The 11,824-nt window shown below is 42.8% G+C and overlaps 1 protein-coding gene across 2 annotated transcripts; it reads left to right on the top strand.

Annotated features, from left to right (window-relative positions):
- The first annotated feature begins 451 nt into the window (after window positions 1–451).
- Window positions 452–11,465, top strand: Ccne1 (cyclin E1). Of its 2 annotated transcripts, none has more exons than XM_026391209.2 (12): window positions 452–652; window positions 1,132–1,188; window positions 1,297–1,384; window positions 1,617–1,676; window positions 5,138–5,283; window positions 5,401–5,536; window positions 8,256–8,402; window positions 8,979–9,074; window positions 9,242–9,376; window positions 9,482–9,593; window positions 9,691–9,848; window positions 10,154–11,465. In XM_026391209.2, the coding sequence occupies exons 2-12, from the start codon at window positions 1,166–1,168 to the stop codon at window positions 10,274–10,276; spliced, it is 1,224 nt and encodes a 407-aa protein (XP_026246994.1). In that variant the 5' UTR covers window positions 452–652; window positions 1,132–1,165; the 3' UTR covers window positions 10,277–11,465. The 2 variants fall into 2 exon arrangements, with proteins under 2 accessions (XP_026246994.1, XP_026246993.1); XM_026391208.1 differs by having other exon boundaries at window positions 453–652; window positions 1,608–1,676.
- The last annotated feature ends 359 nt before the right edge of the window (window positions 11,466–11,824 follow it).

The raw sequence follows: 11,824 nt of genomic DNA, 5'->3' as shown, positions 1-11,824 counted from the left end.
CCGCCCCTCCGTGCAGCTCCCGCCAGACTTCTCCCGCGTCAGGCCCCGGCACGGCCCCGCCCCCGACCGTGCGCGCTGGCCGGCCCGCTCGCTCTCCCGCGTCCCACCCCGCGCAGGCCCCGCCACAGCCTTGTGGTCCCGCCCACCACGTCCCGCGTCCTGTCCCTCCGGCGCGCAGGCCCTGTCATTTAACCCCGCCCCTGCGCGGGTTCCGCCGTAGGACCCGCCCCAGAGACTCCGCCCCTGGGGTGGCCCCGCCCCCGATCTGGCCCCGCCCCCAGCGGCCCTGAGAGCCTCGCTGGCCTGCGCCGAGGCGGGGGCGGTCCTGAGGGCGGTGGCTGGGCGGGCCCTGGCCCTGGGGCTGCCGCTGAGGGGCTCGGAGCCCGGGCGGGGCGGGGCAGAGGTGGCTGGGAGGCGCGAGGGCGGGCCGGGGCCGGTTCCGCGCGCAGGGATTTTTAAATGTCCCGCTCTAAGCCGGGCGCAGGAGCAGCCGGCTCGGCAGCCAAAGCGGTGTAGGGGGCAGGCGCGGATCCCGCCACCGCCGCGCGCTCGGCCCGCCGCCGCCTGCCGCCTCCCGCCTCCCGGCTTCCCGCTCGCCTCCGGCCTCCTGCCTCGGCTCGTGCGCGCCTGCCTACCGCGGAGACCGCTTCGGGTAAGGCCCCGCTGCGGACTGCGGAGACTGGCGCCTCGGGCGGAGACTCCCAGAGCACCCGGGTCGGGCCGGGTCGGGCCGGGAGTGGGGGTGGGGCGAGGCCGGGTCGCCGGGTCTTCTGGTCCCGGAGGCGTCAGCGCGGGGTGCCCCGGGTAGGGTGGCTCAGAGACGGGTAGGAGAGGTGTTGAAGGAAAGACTGAGGCAGCCCCGGCCCAAAGGGAGAAGATGGGACTGAAAGGTTTCGGGGGTCGTCTGGACCCCCATCTCCACTACGGGTTCGGACCCGAAATCTCGGGCTGCTGGCGGCGCCGCGGGTGACAGGCCACCCCAGGCCCATCGGCCATTTTCCCGACCGGCCCGGGAGGCTCCCGCCGCCGTCCGCGCGGGAGGGGGGAGGGGTACCCGGGGCAGGCCCGCGGGACCTGGCCCCCTCCGCCCGCCGGTGGTCTTCACCCCGCTGCCCGCTTCGTGCCCCCCAGGTCTGAAGTCGTAGCCAGAGCCAGAGCCTGCGCCATGCCAAGGGAAAGGAAGGAGAGGTGAGTGGCCTGGCTGCAGCGAAGGGTAGGGTGTGCAGCCGTGGGGGAGGGGCTGGTTAAGATTTGGGGAGAACTCACCTCAATTTCTTTGCCACCATGGCTTTGCAGAGATGGGAACGAACGGGACCCTATGAAAGAAGAAGGTGGCACTGACTTCTCTGTTCGCTCCAGGAAAAGGAAGGCAAATGTGGCCGTTGTGAGTACAAAGGGGATAGATTGGAGATTATACCCCCCCCATCTTACCTGGGTACCAGACATGGGTCTGCACACATACCTATTGATGGGACTTGGTGCGTGTGTGTGGGGGGGGGGGGTCACTGCCAGAAATGGTACTCATAATCAACCCCCCTCCCCTTCTCTCTTTTTTTGTCTTTGGGTTATTCTGTGTTTCTTGGGGATTGTGGATTGTTTTATGTTAGTTTTTGCAGGATCCAGATGAAGAAATTGCCAAAATTGACAAGACTGTGAGAGACCAGTGTGGCAGTCAGGTAGGTGGCCTCCCATTAGGCCTCATGGAGGGCCTCCAGCTCTCCTGGGTCCAGCTGGGTTTTAGACTTTCTTGTCTTCTGTTGAAGATACTGGTTTAGAGTTGGTTTCTCTAATTAGAGCCACAGTCCACATGGTTGAGTACTGTGACTGTCAGAGCACACTGGCCTTTGCTAGCCTTGAGATTCCAGGAAGGGCTTGTGTGTCTTGATGGCTCTCTCTGAGGTTGCAGATATGTGCTAACACCTAAAAGAACCAGAGTGCACATCAAATAACTCCTTTTTCCCATGAGGAAACTGGGATTCAATTAGAGGAAGAAAGCAACCCAGAGTCTGTAAGCAAGTGAGAAGCAGAGTTGGGCCTACAATCTTGTCTCTAATGGCTAGTGAACTGGGTGGGGTAGGGCTCCTACGTGTTGTCCTCTTCCTCCCCATCCACACCTGTGCAGTTTTGTTTTGTTTTTTTATTTGTTTTTTGTAATGGTGCTTTAGTACTTCTCATTTCCTTTAAGTCAAGTTTCAAAGTTTTACCTCTTTTGTGTCCCTGAATGTTCCTCCAGCCCATTCAGCAATCCCCCCACATGGATCAGTTCTGTTGGGCTTAACCTGGCTTCAGCAAGAGTATTAGTGGAACGTTCTGGGTAATGGTCTGTGTGTCAACTCATTTTTTTATTGACTACTCCATTTCTCTTGCCCCTCCTTATGGAGTTCCTGCCAAATTTCCTGTATGCAGTGTGATATCATTGTAAACATCAGAAGTTCCTTGCAGAAAGAGCTTGTATTATCTCTTTACCTCCAGAAATGGCTGGAGTCTGCAGTTAGGGCTCCAATGGGGGAAGCAGACTATCTCCAAACTAGCTAGTCAGGCCTTCTGCCTCTATCACAGATAAAAAGCTGAGCAGGAACAGTACTTGACCTGAGTGTGGCAGTAGTCCCAATAAGGTTTGCAGTGGACACACATCACTTTGTAAAGCGGTGAGCAATAGCCATGGTAGCTGGTCTGAAAGAGCGAAGTGCTTCAAAGTGATGGGCCATGTTGTTTGTAATAGCAGTTGTTACTATATATTAATACCCTAGTTAAAAGCATCTCTGGGAAAGACCACTGAATATTGAATAAGGAGTTTATTTCCTTCTCTGTTAAAAGAAATGCTTCTCTGCAGGAAAGTAAATAAGACAGTCATCCAAAGTCATTTCTTCTTTTTCTCCCCTTAAAAGAGCCTTCAAATCAAGCAGGTTGATTTTTGTGGGTATTATAAAATGAATCCCTGCTTTGTGAAATTCAAGATTGTTTCTTTTCTCCAGCTGTATTTTGAATAGAAATTTCCAAGATGAAGCAAATCCATCCATATATTGACTTGGAGTTTCTGTTCTCATTGGCATTTCTGTTCTCAATGTATAACTTGAATATTGTTTAAGTGCCTCAGATAGGACTGTGGCATTGTATCTGGGTGGCTGAGAGGTGATAACTGTGATGCATGAACAGCCATGTCATTTCTCCCAGGAAGGCATTTTCATGGTTGTCCACAAATTAATCAATAGTTTCTGCACATCTTAGAGAATAGATGGTATCTTGAAAATTATCCACCTATTTATGGAGCATTTTTGTTTTTTCTCTGTAAAGATTTCATGAAGCTAGAATTGGGGGGGTTCAACAGATTTTTTGCCTATTAATTAAGAAGATTTTTCTCAGCCTACTATAACAGATTTGAGCTAGTAGAAGCCATTGTGCCTTTGTACTTCCTCAAGACCACATGGAACTTTTGGTGATTCTTACTTAGGCCATTCTTAATGAACAGAGTGCCCTTTTACCTAAAATCTATTTCACATGTCCATTTTGTTTAATTTTCACGTAAGACCCAACTTTTTTGTTTGAAATGGAATCCTGGACTATTAGTTATTTCTCAGAAAATTTTGCAGAAATAAAGTTAAGTAGTTAGCAATAGTCACAGTTGGTCTCTGGCTGTTGTCCTCTTCTTTCCTCCCTAAAGTCAGACTGATCTTGCTTCCTTTGAAACTTGGTATACACTGAAGGTGAAGGACATTGATTTAATTATTCTGACTCATCCACTGGCTCTTAAAAAGGCCACCTTTGGAAGCCATTTGTCTGCTTGTGGTACACTTAATTTGTCTATGAACTGCAGGTTGGGAACTGCTACTGGTTAGTTTTATCTGCATAAGCCTGCACTCAGAAGTGCCAGCCATCTGGCCTAGGAGGGTGACACCCAACTTGTGCCTTCAGAACTAGAATTCATTCTTGAACAGTTGTAATGTGAACCTTTAGTCAAGGAAATGCTACCAACATATGATACTAGAACCAAAAGGAAGTTGCCTTTCTTTCGCAGCTGTTGGCAGGAGCTGTCATGGATAATTTGCATGCCCAATTGTTTCTGCATTGAGTGGGGAAGAGCTTTATCCAGCTTTGCCCTTCTCACTAGACAAAGCATTTGGGTTTGCTCTGAAGATGGCCTGTTGCTGTGGCAGCCACTGTATTGAACATGTATTGAACAACTGTAATGATAGGACTGTGGCATTATATCTGGGTGGCTGAGAGGTGATAACTCTCAGCCACCCAGGTACAACATGGGTTGTCTTCAAGGGAGCACTTAGAGCAGAATTTCCATGTTCATTACAGTTGTTCCAGGTGTCTATTTTGTTCTCTAGTCAACATAATGATCTCTGTTTTAAAAAAATGACAAGTGGCTCAGATAGTACTTCCATGCTAGCAGGATTGTCACCTGCCTAATATCTTCAGTTACAATTTTATAACTTTAAAAATTAAAATAATTCTTTTTATAGTAGGATGGTAAATAGTGACTTAAAAAAGAAAATATTCCAAATGACAAAATGATCTTAGTCTTTTCCAAACACTGAAATTTCTGAAATCTTTCAAATAAAAGCATACTGTTTGGGTTCTTAATGATAATTCATTCATCAGATATTTGAGTCTGACTGCAAGGATCTGAGGGTAGGATTCAAAGGTCTAGGTTCTCTCTCCATGGACTTCGTATGACCTGTGACCATTGCTTGATTTGGTTTTAACTAGGTGGCTGATTTTTGGAGTTGCGGAAAACAAAAGGTTTGTCTGATATATTTGGCTAGTCTTTTTTTGTAATGTCAGAGCTATTTGCCTGTATCTTACCTCTTCCATGTCCATTTTGCTGCTCAAGCACCTCAGTTGAGGGGTGATAATGTAGAGGATAAAATGCTACTGATTTCTTAGCTTCCTTAGGAATTCACTGCATGGACTTCTAAGCTAGTGACGGAAATGAAATGAAAGCTGGGAGTCATTACCCTCTTTTACTTGTCCATGCCATATTCATCTTAACTTAGATCAGAATATGTAGTCCTGGATATTATTCTTTAGTGTGGTGATGTTTTCTGAAGTACTGGTTAATCTACAAATCCATGAATGTAAAAACAGCTGGTTTACATCAAACATTTTAAAATGTGTTTTTCAATTACAGCCTTGGGACAATAATACAGTATGTGCAAATCCCTGCTCCTTGATCCCCACACCTGACAAAGAGGAGGATGAGCTGGTATACACAAATTCTACATTTGGGCCTCAGAGATCTACACCATCCAGAGCCTCACCACTTCCTTTACTGAAGTAAGTGCTGACTTTGCTACATGACTTCCAACCTCTACTCCACTTATTAGTCCTCCTTAGTATGGATGCATACTGACACTTGTGTGGGGTTTTGTTTTGTTTTGTTTTTTTCTGTAGCTGGGCAAATAGAGAGGAGGTTTGGAAAATCATGCTAAACAAGGAAAAGATGTACTTAAGGGATGAGCACTTTTTGCAGCGACACCCTCTTCTGCAGCCTAAAATGCGAGCAATTCTTCTGGATTGGTTAATGGAGGTGAGCTCAGGTCTTCCCATTCACTGGACTCATTGGCCATTTCTAGATCCTTCTTTGCTATTAAGCTATCTGTGTGTGCTTGATTCCATTGATATATTCGATATCTCAGAAGCTTTCCTGGTATATTTAGTATAGCAGTCTAAACTTTTTACTTGCTTTTTTTTTTTTTTTTTTGGTATGTGGGGAGGGGATTGATCCCTGCAGCGCTTAACCATTGAGCCACATCCCCAGTCCTTTTTTATATATTATTAGAGACAGGGTCTTGCCAAGTTGCTTAAGGCCTCACTAAGTTGCTGAGGCTAGCTTTGAACTTGAGATCCTCCTGCTTCAGTCTCTCGAGTCTCTGGGATTACAGGCATGAGCCACTGCACCTGGCTTTACTCGCATTCTTTTAAGAATTTCTAAGATCTCTTTATCCTGCAGGTATTTTAAAGTTGGCATCAAATTTTTTCCATCAAAGTTAAATAGTTGCAAAGACTTTATTTTCCAATAAATTGTAAATATTGATATTTGAGCTCTGTTCATTAAGTTGCTTTTAAATGTATCTACTGGAATGCAGGTATCAGCTATTTGATAGCCACTATCATAACTTGTAAAAATATATGAACAAGCTTATCTTTAATAGTCAAATTTCACATTGTTCCCTTTTAAATTCCAGAAGTCCATTTTTCTTTCCTCACAGAACAATTTCCTAACAGACCATACTGTTCTAATTGATCACACTGTCATACTTCTGCAACAACTGGTCAAAACAACAAGTATTACAAATCAGCAAGATAATCGTTTAATATAAAAAGTGAAATTTTATTGGCAGTGCCCCTCTTACTGGGATGCACTGCAAATAACTTCCTTGCTTAAGGGAGGCTTGATGGCTACTCAAATACTTGGGTAGCTGAAAAGTGTTTTTCTTCTGAGAAATGGGAGGACCCTCTCAGGCACATCTACTTTATGAAAGAGAACATGTAGAAGTTGAGTGTCTAACTATTTCCTATAAATGTGTTAACACTGTCATACTGTATATCCTGTAGAAGGTCAGCATTCTCCAGGGTATGCAAACCACAGTTGTGTTAGTCCTAGTATGAAATTCCCTGCTGCCACTTACCATCTAGGTGCTTAAGTCCAGCAAATCACCTGAGTCTCAGTTTTCTCATCTGTAATATTTTCTAGCAATATTTTCTTACAGAGTTTGTGCAGATTAGAAATGATGTACATAAAGGTTTTTTTTTAATCATTCTTAATTTGTGTTCTTCATTGGCCCCTAAGAATGTCAACATTTTTTTTTTTTTTTTTTTTTTTTTTTTTTTTTTTTTGTAGTAGATTCTTTAGAAGGCCTACTTTTTTAAAGTACAGGTCTTGCAGCTGCCCACTATGGACTTACCATGTCACAATGACCTTCTGTGCCCTTTATAACATTTTATAATTTCTGGAAGTGTTGGATATAATAAGTGTGAATCTTTTAGGCTGTAATTTATTATAAAAGTGTTGAAATTGAGGACTGGGGAAGTAGCTCAGTGGTGGAGTTCTTGCCTGGCATGTGTGAAGCCCTGGATTCGGTCCCCATCACCATGACAAAAAATTTGACTGAGAGGTTCTCTTTTAAATGTAATTAATGCCATTATGTTTTGAAGGATAGATTTTATAAATAGCTATATATGGCTTAATCTGAACTTTAGAAATCATCTATGGTGATTGATAGAATTTTCTAGCAGAATTTTGTGTGTTTTTCTCTGGCACCTTTCTACATGTTAACCCCAACAGTTGCAGTTACAGGAGATAGCCTGTTGGTGAGTGGCAGTGGTGGTGTTGGAGTTTCACGTGCATAATCATACTTTTGGTGTTGGTACTGAGTTGAAGACTAATATTTTCTTGGTCCCTTTTTAATTCCATCTTGTATACTGTTTCACCAGATACTCAATTCTGAGAGGTAGGCAGAACAGGTATTGTCCTAATTTTATAGTGAAATAAATGTGTTTGTTTAAGGTAGAGCCTAAATTATAACCTAGGTCTCTGAATCTTTTTAATGCTTTTAACAAAGTTTTTGCCTCTTATGATTTATAGTGTTTGGGGCATGTTGTAGTCTTTAAATAAATTTGAGTTCCAACTTTTAAACTTTTTTATTGGTATCATTTAGTTATAAAGAACTATTGCAGTTCTTTCCTTAAATTGACTTATCATGAAACTTATAAAGGGGGACAACATTTTTGAGAAAATTCATAAATTTGATTTTTTTATCTTATTTCATGAGAATTCTGCTTTCAGCCAGGTGTAGTGGTACACACCTGTAATCCCAGTGACTCAGGAGGCTGAGACAGGAGGATTGCAAGCTCAAGGCCAGCTGGCCAACTAAGTGAGACCCTCTCTTTAAAAAGGGCTGGGGATGTGGCTCAGTGGTAGGGCACCCTTGGGTTCAATCCCTAGTACTACAAAAAGAAAAAAGAAAAAATGCCTGCTCTCACCAGGCTTTAAACCTGTCTTCCTTCTCTGGCCTACAAACACTTGCTTTTACTACTACATAGATCACAGAAACTTAATCCTTATATCTGCGCCCAAGTTTGTCTTTGTACATGTGCTTAGGCACAAACAAGGTAACAGTCCTCTCAGAAAAGCAAAGTTATTCTTATCGCTCTTGGTCTGATTATGTTGTCTTTTACCAAAACTCAGGGCAAGATTTTTTTTTCCCTTGAGTAACTGTTATAAAATTTACTAAATATTTTTTCAGGTGTGTGAAGTCTATAAACTTCACAGGGAGACGTTTTACTTGGCACAAGATTTCTTTGATCGGTATATGGCAACGCAAGAAAATATTGTAAAAACACTTTTACAGCTTATTGGGATTTCAGCTTTATTTATTGCTGCCAAACTTGAGGTAAATAGTTTCAAATATTTTATATAATATTTCTTGAGTTCCTCCTAAGATTAGGAGAAGAGGTCAGCTATTTGTCTGTAATGTATATCCTAAGTTTTTCTAATTTGAAGTCTTCTAAAGTTAAGACAGAAAGATATACAGAAAGACTGAGGACTAATGAAGAGAGGAGAGGAATAAATGTATAATGTATAAAATGTTTGGTTAATTTAGTTACTTTAAGCAAAAAAATTAAACCTTGAACTAAGAAGATAAAAATTTTGGTGTGACAATAAAAGAGTGTTTGAGCCCAACTTCCAGACATGTTAAGGATATTGAGAAGGTGAAAATTTTAAAAATACATTGAGTAAAGTTCTATTAATCACCATATGTATTCATTCATTTATTTAGTGGAAGTTGGAATTTCATTTTTTTTTACAATTAACACATACTGAACTGTTAAAGTAGCTCCTGTAGTAATCACATCAGTGTATCATTTTTCCATGCCAGGGTACTAAAAAATAATTTCAGATACACATTATAAGGTGAAATTATTATGATACTGGATGTTTGCTAATGGTATCTTTTATTTGCTTTTAGGAAATCTATCCTCCAAAGTTGCACCAATTTGCTTATGTTACAGATGGTGCTTGTTCAGGAGATGAAATTCTTACTATGGAATTAGTGATAATGAAGGTAGGTTACAAGTTATTTCCAGTCATTTTAAAACACACACATAAGTATTTCTCACATGAAGTTTGAGCACATCTGGTAGGTCTTTAGATGGGCACATTGTGGTGTGGAAAATGGCTACATCTTGAACTTCTTTTCACAACCATTGGTCTCTTTCCTGTTTTCCTTAGGCCCTTAAGTGGCGTTTAAGTCCCTTGACCATTGTGTCCTGGCTGAATGTATACATGCAGGTTGCATATCTAAATGACGTATATGAAGTGCTACTGCCGCAATATCCCCAGCAAATCTTTATACAGATTGCAGAGGTAAGTAGCTCCTTTGCCTCTAGGGGCTCCTAACCCCACTTCTAGTGAAGAACTCTAGAAGTGATGTGTGTGCCCCTCTGTTTCAGCGTTCTTTTCTTCTCATAGCTTTTAGATCTCTGCGTCCTTGATGTTGGCTGCTTAGAATTTCCCTACGGTGTACTTGCTGCTTCTGCCTTGTATCATTTCTCTTCATCTGAATTGATGCAAAAGGTTTCAGGTACGTTAGTTTTCTGGTGAATTCACAAACAAAGTGTATTATACTTAGACACCAATTGTCAACATCTGGTTGAGCCTATGGTTTCTTTTCATCACAGGGTACCAGTGGTGTGATATAGAGAAGTGTGTCAAGTGGATGGTTCCATTTGCCATGATTATAAGAGAGACAGGAAGTTCCAAACTAAAGCACTTCAGGGGGGTTCCTGCTGAAGATGCCCATAACATACAGACCCACGTCAACAGCTTGGATTTGCTGGTTAGTAATGTTTTTGCTCCAATCCTTCTTGACCAGAGAGAACCTTAAAGCTGCCTGGATAACCTATTCACTTCACTTCATGCAGCCTTCAGACATCCTAGAAAAATTCCCAATTCTCTTAATTCCTTGAAGAAAATTTCTGGTTTATAGATGCTATATGTCAGTTATCATGTAGACCATAGACTTTTAGGTGTTTTTTTGCTGTTTTTCCCCTTCACTCACCTCCTTACCAATAACGTATAGTAAGTGAAACAAAGGATATGTTCTTCCACCTTAACAGTTTTCCCTTTTCTTCTTATCAATAGGACAAAGCCCAAGCAAAGAAAGCCATATTGTCTGAACAAAACAGGATTTCTCCTCCCCCCTCGGGGGTCCTCACCCCACCACAGAGCAGTAAGAAGCAGAGCAGTGAGCAGGAAACAGTGTGACCACCCCAGCATTCTCCACCAAAGACAGTTGTGCGGAAGTGCCTGCTCATAGTTCTCTCCTGTCTACTGCAGTGGAGGCGTGTACTAGCTTTTACAGATATTTAAGTGAAGAGTATCTCTCTTCTGCAACAGAAGTATTTCTGTGATTGGCATTGGACAGGGAGAAGTGTTTTTTATTGAATACTTAGATTTTTTTAAATAAGTGGGTCAAGTACACCAGCCACCTCCAGAACACCAATGAGTGCTCCAGATGCTGCTAAGGAGGGTGATACTTGACTTGATTGACTGTTCACACAAATAACAAAGGCTTGAAGTTGAGGAGTGCCGCTGTTGCTGTTGGTCTCCCCTCGGGTGTTCTGGGTTGCCTCGTGTTCGGTGGAACAGGTGGTTGCGAGCAAGCATTGTGATGCACAGCCTCAACCAGCAGGACCTGCCCTTTACACATCAGTTGACAGTGTACCATGCCTCTTATGAACTTTTTGTTTTGTAAGTGCTGCTATGTCTATCCGTTTTTAATAAAGATAATACTGTCTTTGAGACAGCTGGTTTTATGAGCAGTGTCTGGTAATTAGAAGTTAGAAGTCAACTCAGTGTGGCTATGTCAAGTTCTCTTTTTGACTTCATGCTTCTTGAAGCTTGAATCTTTCTAGAGAAAACATTTAAAATAGGGAGTAAGCTTCAGACACAGCCTTGTCTACCTCTTGAGGCCCTTGGAGCTGGGAGTGAGACTTTTGATTTGGCACTTCTGCAGTTTCCTGCACAGGTGGCCACTCACATCAGGTTCATTAGCCATCAGTGGCAATGGTGCTAAAGTCATTTCCACATCTAGAAGGATTCATAAGTATAATTTCCACCCTGGGGCTGTTTGAAGGTTGTAAAGAAATCTGTAATTAATACTATACCTTTACCCAGATCTTAACCGAAAGAATAAATGAATTTTATTTGGAGAACTTAACATAGTAGCCTGAAACTGTGCTTCTAAGAAGAAAATGCAAAGTATAATATATGGCTGAAGGTCAGGATATAAAATTGCTCCTTGACTGAGGAACTGACCAAGTGCTTTGCTGATGGTCACTGTCCACCTGAAGGCCTGATGTGTGCTGCCCACATCACTTGTTGATATTCTCAGTCTTGTTTCACTTTCTAACTATGCTTCGATGTGTTGGGGGAAGGGGCAGGCACTCAAGGAAAGGTGAATGAGCAAATAAATACTACTTATTTTCAGCCGGTTTTATCTTATTTTGCAAAAATGTAATGTAAAAAGAAAACCAGCCATTTTAAATCTTTGATTTATTCCAAGTTGGAAGGAGACCTTACTTTTTTACATTGATGTGGTTCTGGCAAATTTTAATACAGTTTTCCTAATAAGCACATTAGAAATCCATATATAATGGTATCTAGTCAAACGATGACCACCCACCCCTTGCTAGTTATTTCTTCATCTCAGGTGCTTTTGTCTTAAAAGAAGTGAGCTTTGAACGGTGACCATTTGTGACTAGTTGGCAAAATCCTAAAAGTGGTTACTTAGTTTGGCATTTATCTGTAAAA

Source organism: Urocitellus parryii, chromosome 15 (genome assembly GCF_045843805.1).
Source record: "Urocitellus parryii isolate mUroPar1 chromosome 15, mUroPar1.hap1, whole genome shotgun sequence".
NCBI classification, from domain to species: domain Eukaryota; kingdom Metazoa; phylum Chordata; class Mammalia; order Rodentia; family Sciuridae; genus Urocitellus; species Urocitellus parryii.
The sequence above is the reverse complement of the archived record's forward strand: the minus strand, read 5'-3'. Positions and strand labels throughout refer to the sequence as shown.

What these genes read in the sequence shown, in the direction of transcription:
- Ccne1 (XM_026391208.1), top strand. Translation starts at nt 1,166, where the DNA reads ATGCCAAGGGAAAGGAAGGAGAG. An exon ending in TCTTTATACAGATTGCAGAG is followed by an intron (nt 9,377 to 9,481) that starts GTAAGTAGCTCC and finishes TTCTTCTCATAG; the next exon opens with CTTTTAGATCTCTGCGTCCT. An exon ending in ATTGATGCAAAAGGTTTCAG is followed by an intron (nt 9,594 to 9,690) that starts GTACGTTAGTTT and finishes TTTTCATCACAG; the next exon opens with GGTACCAGTGGTGTGATATA.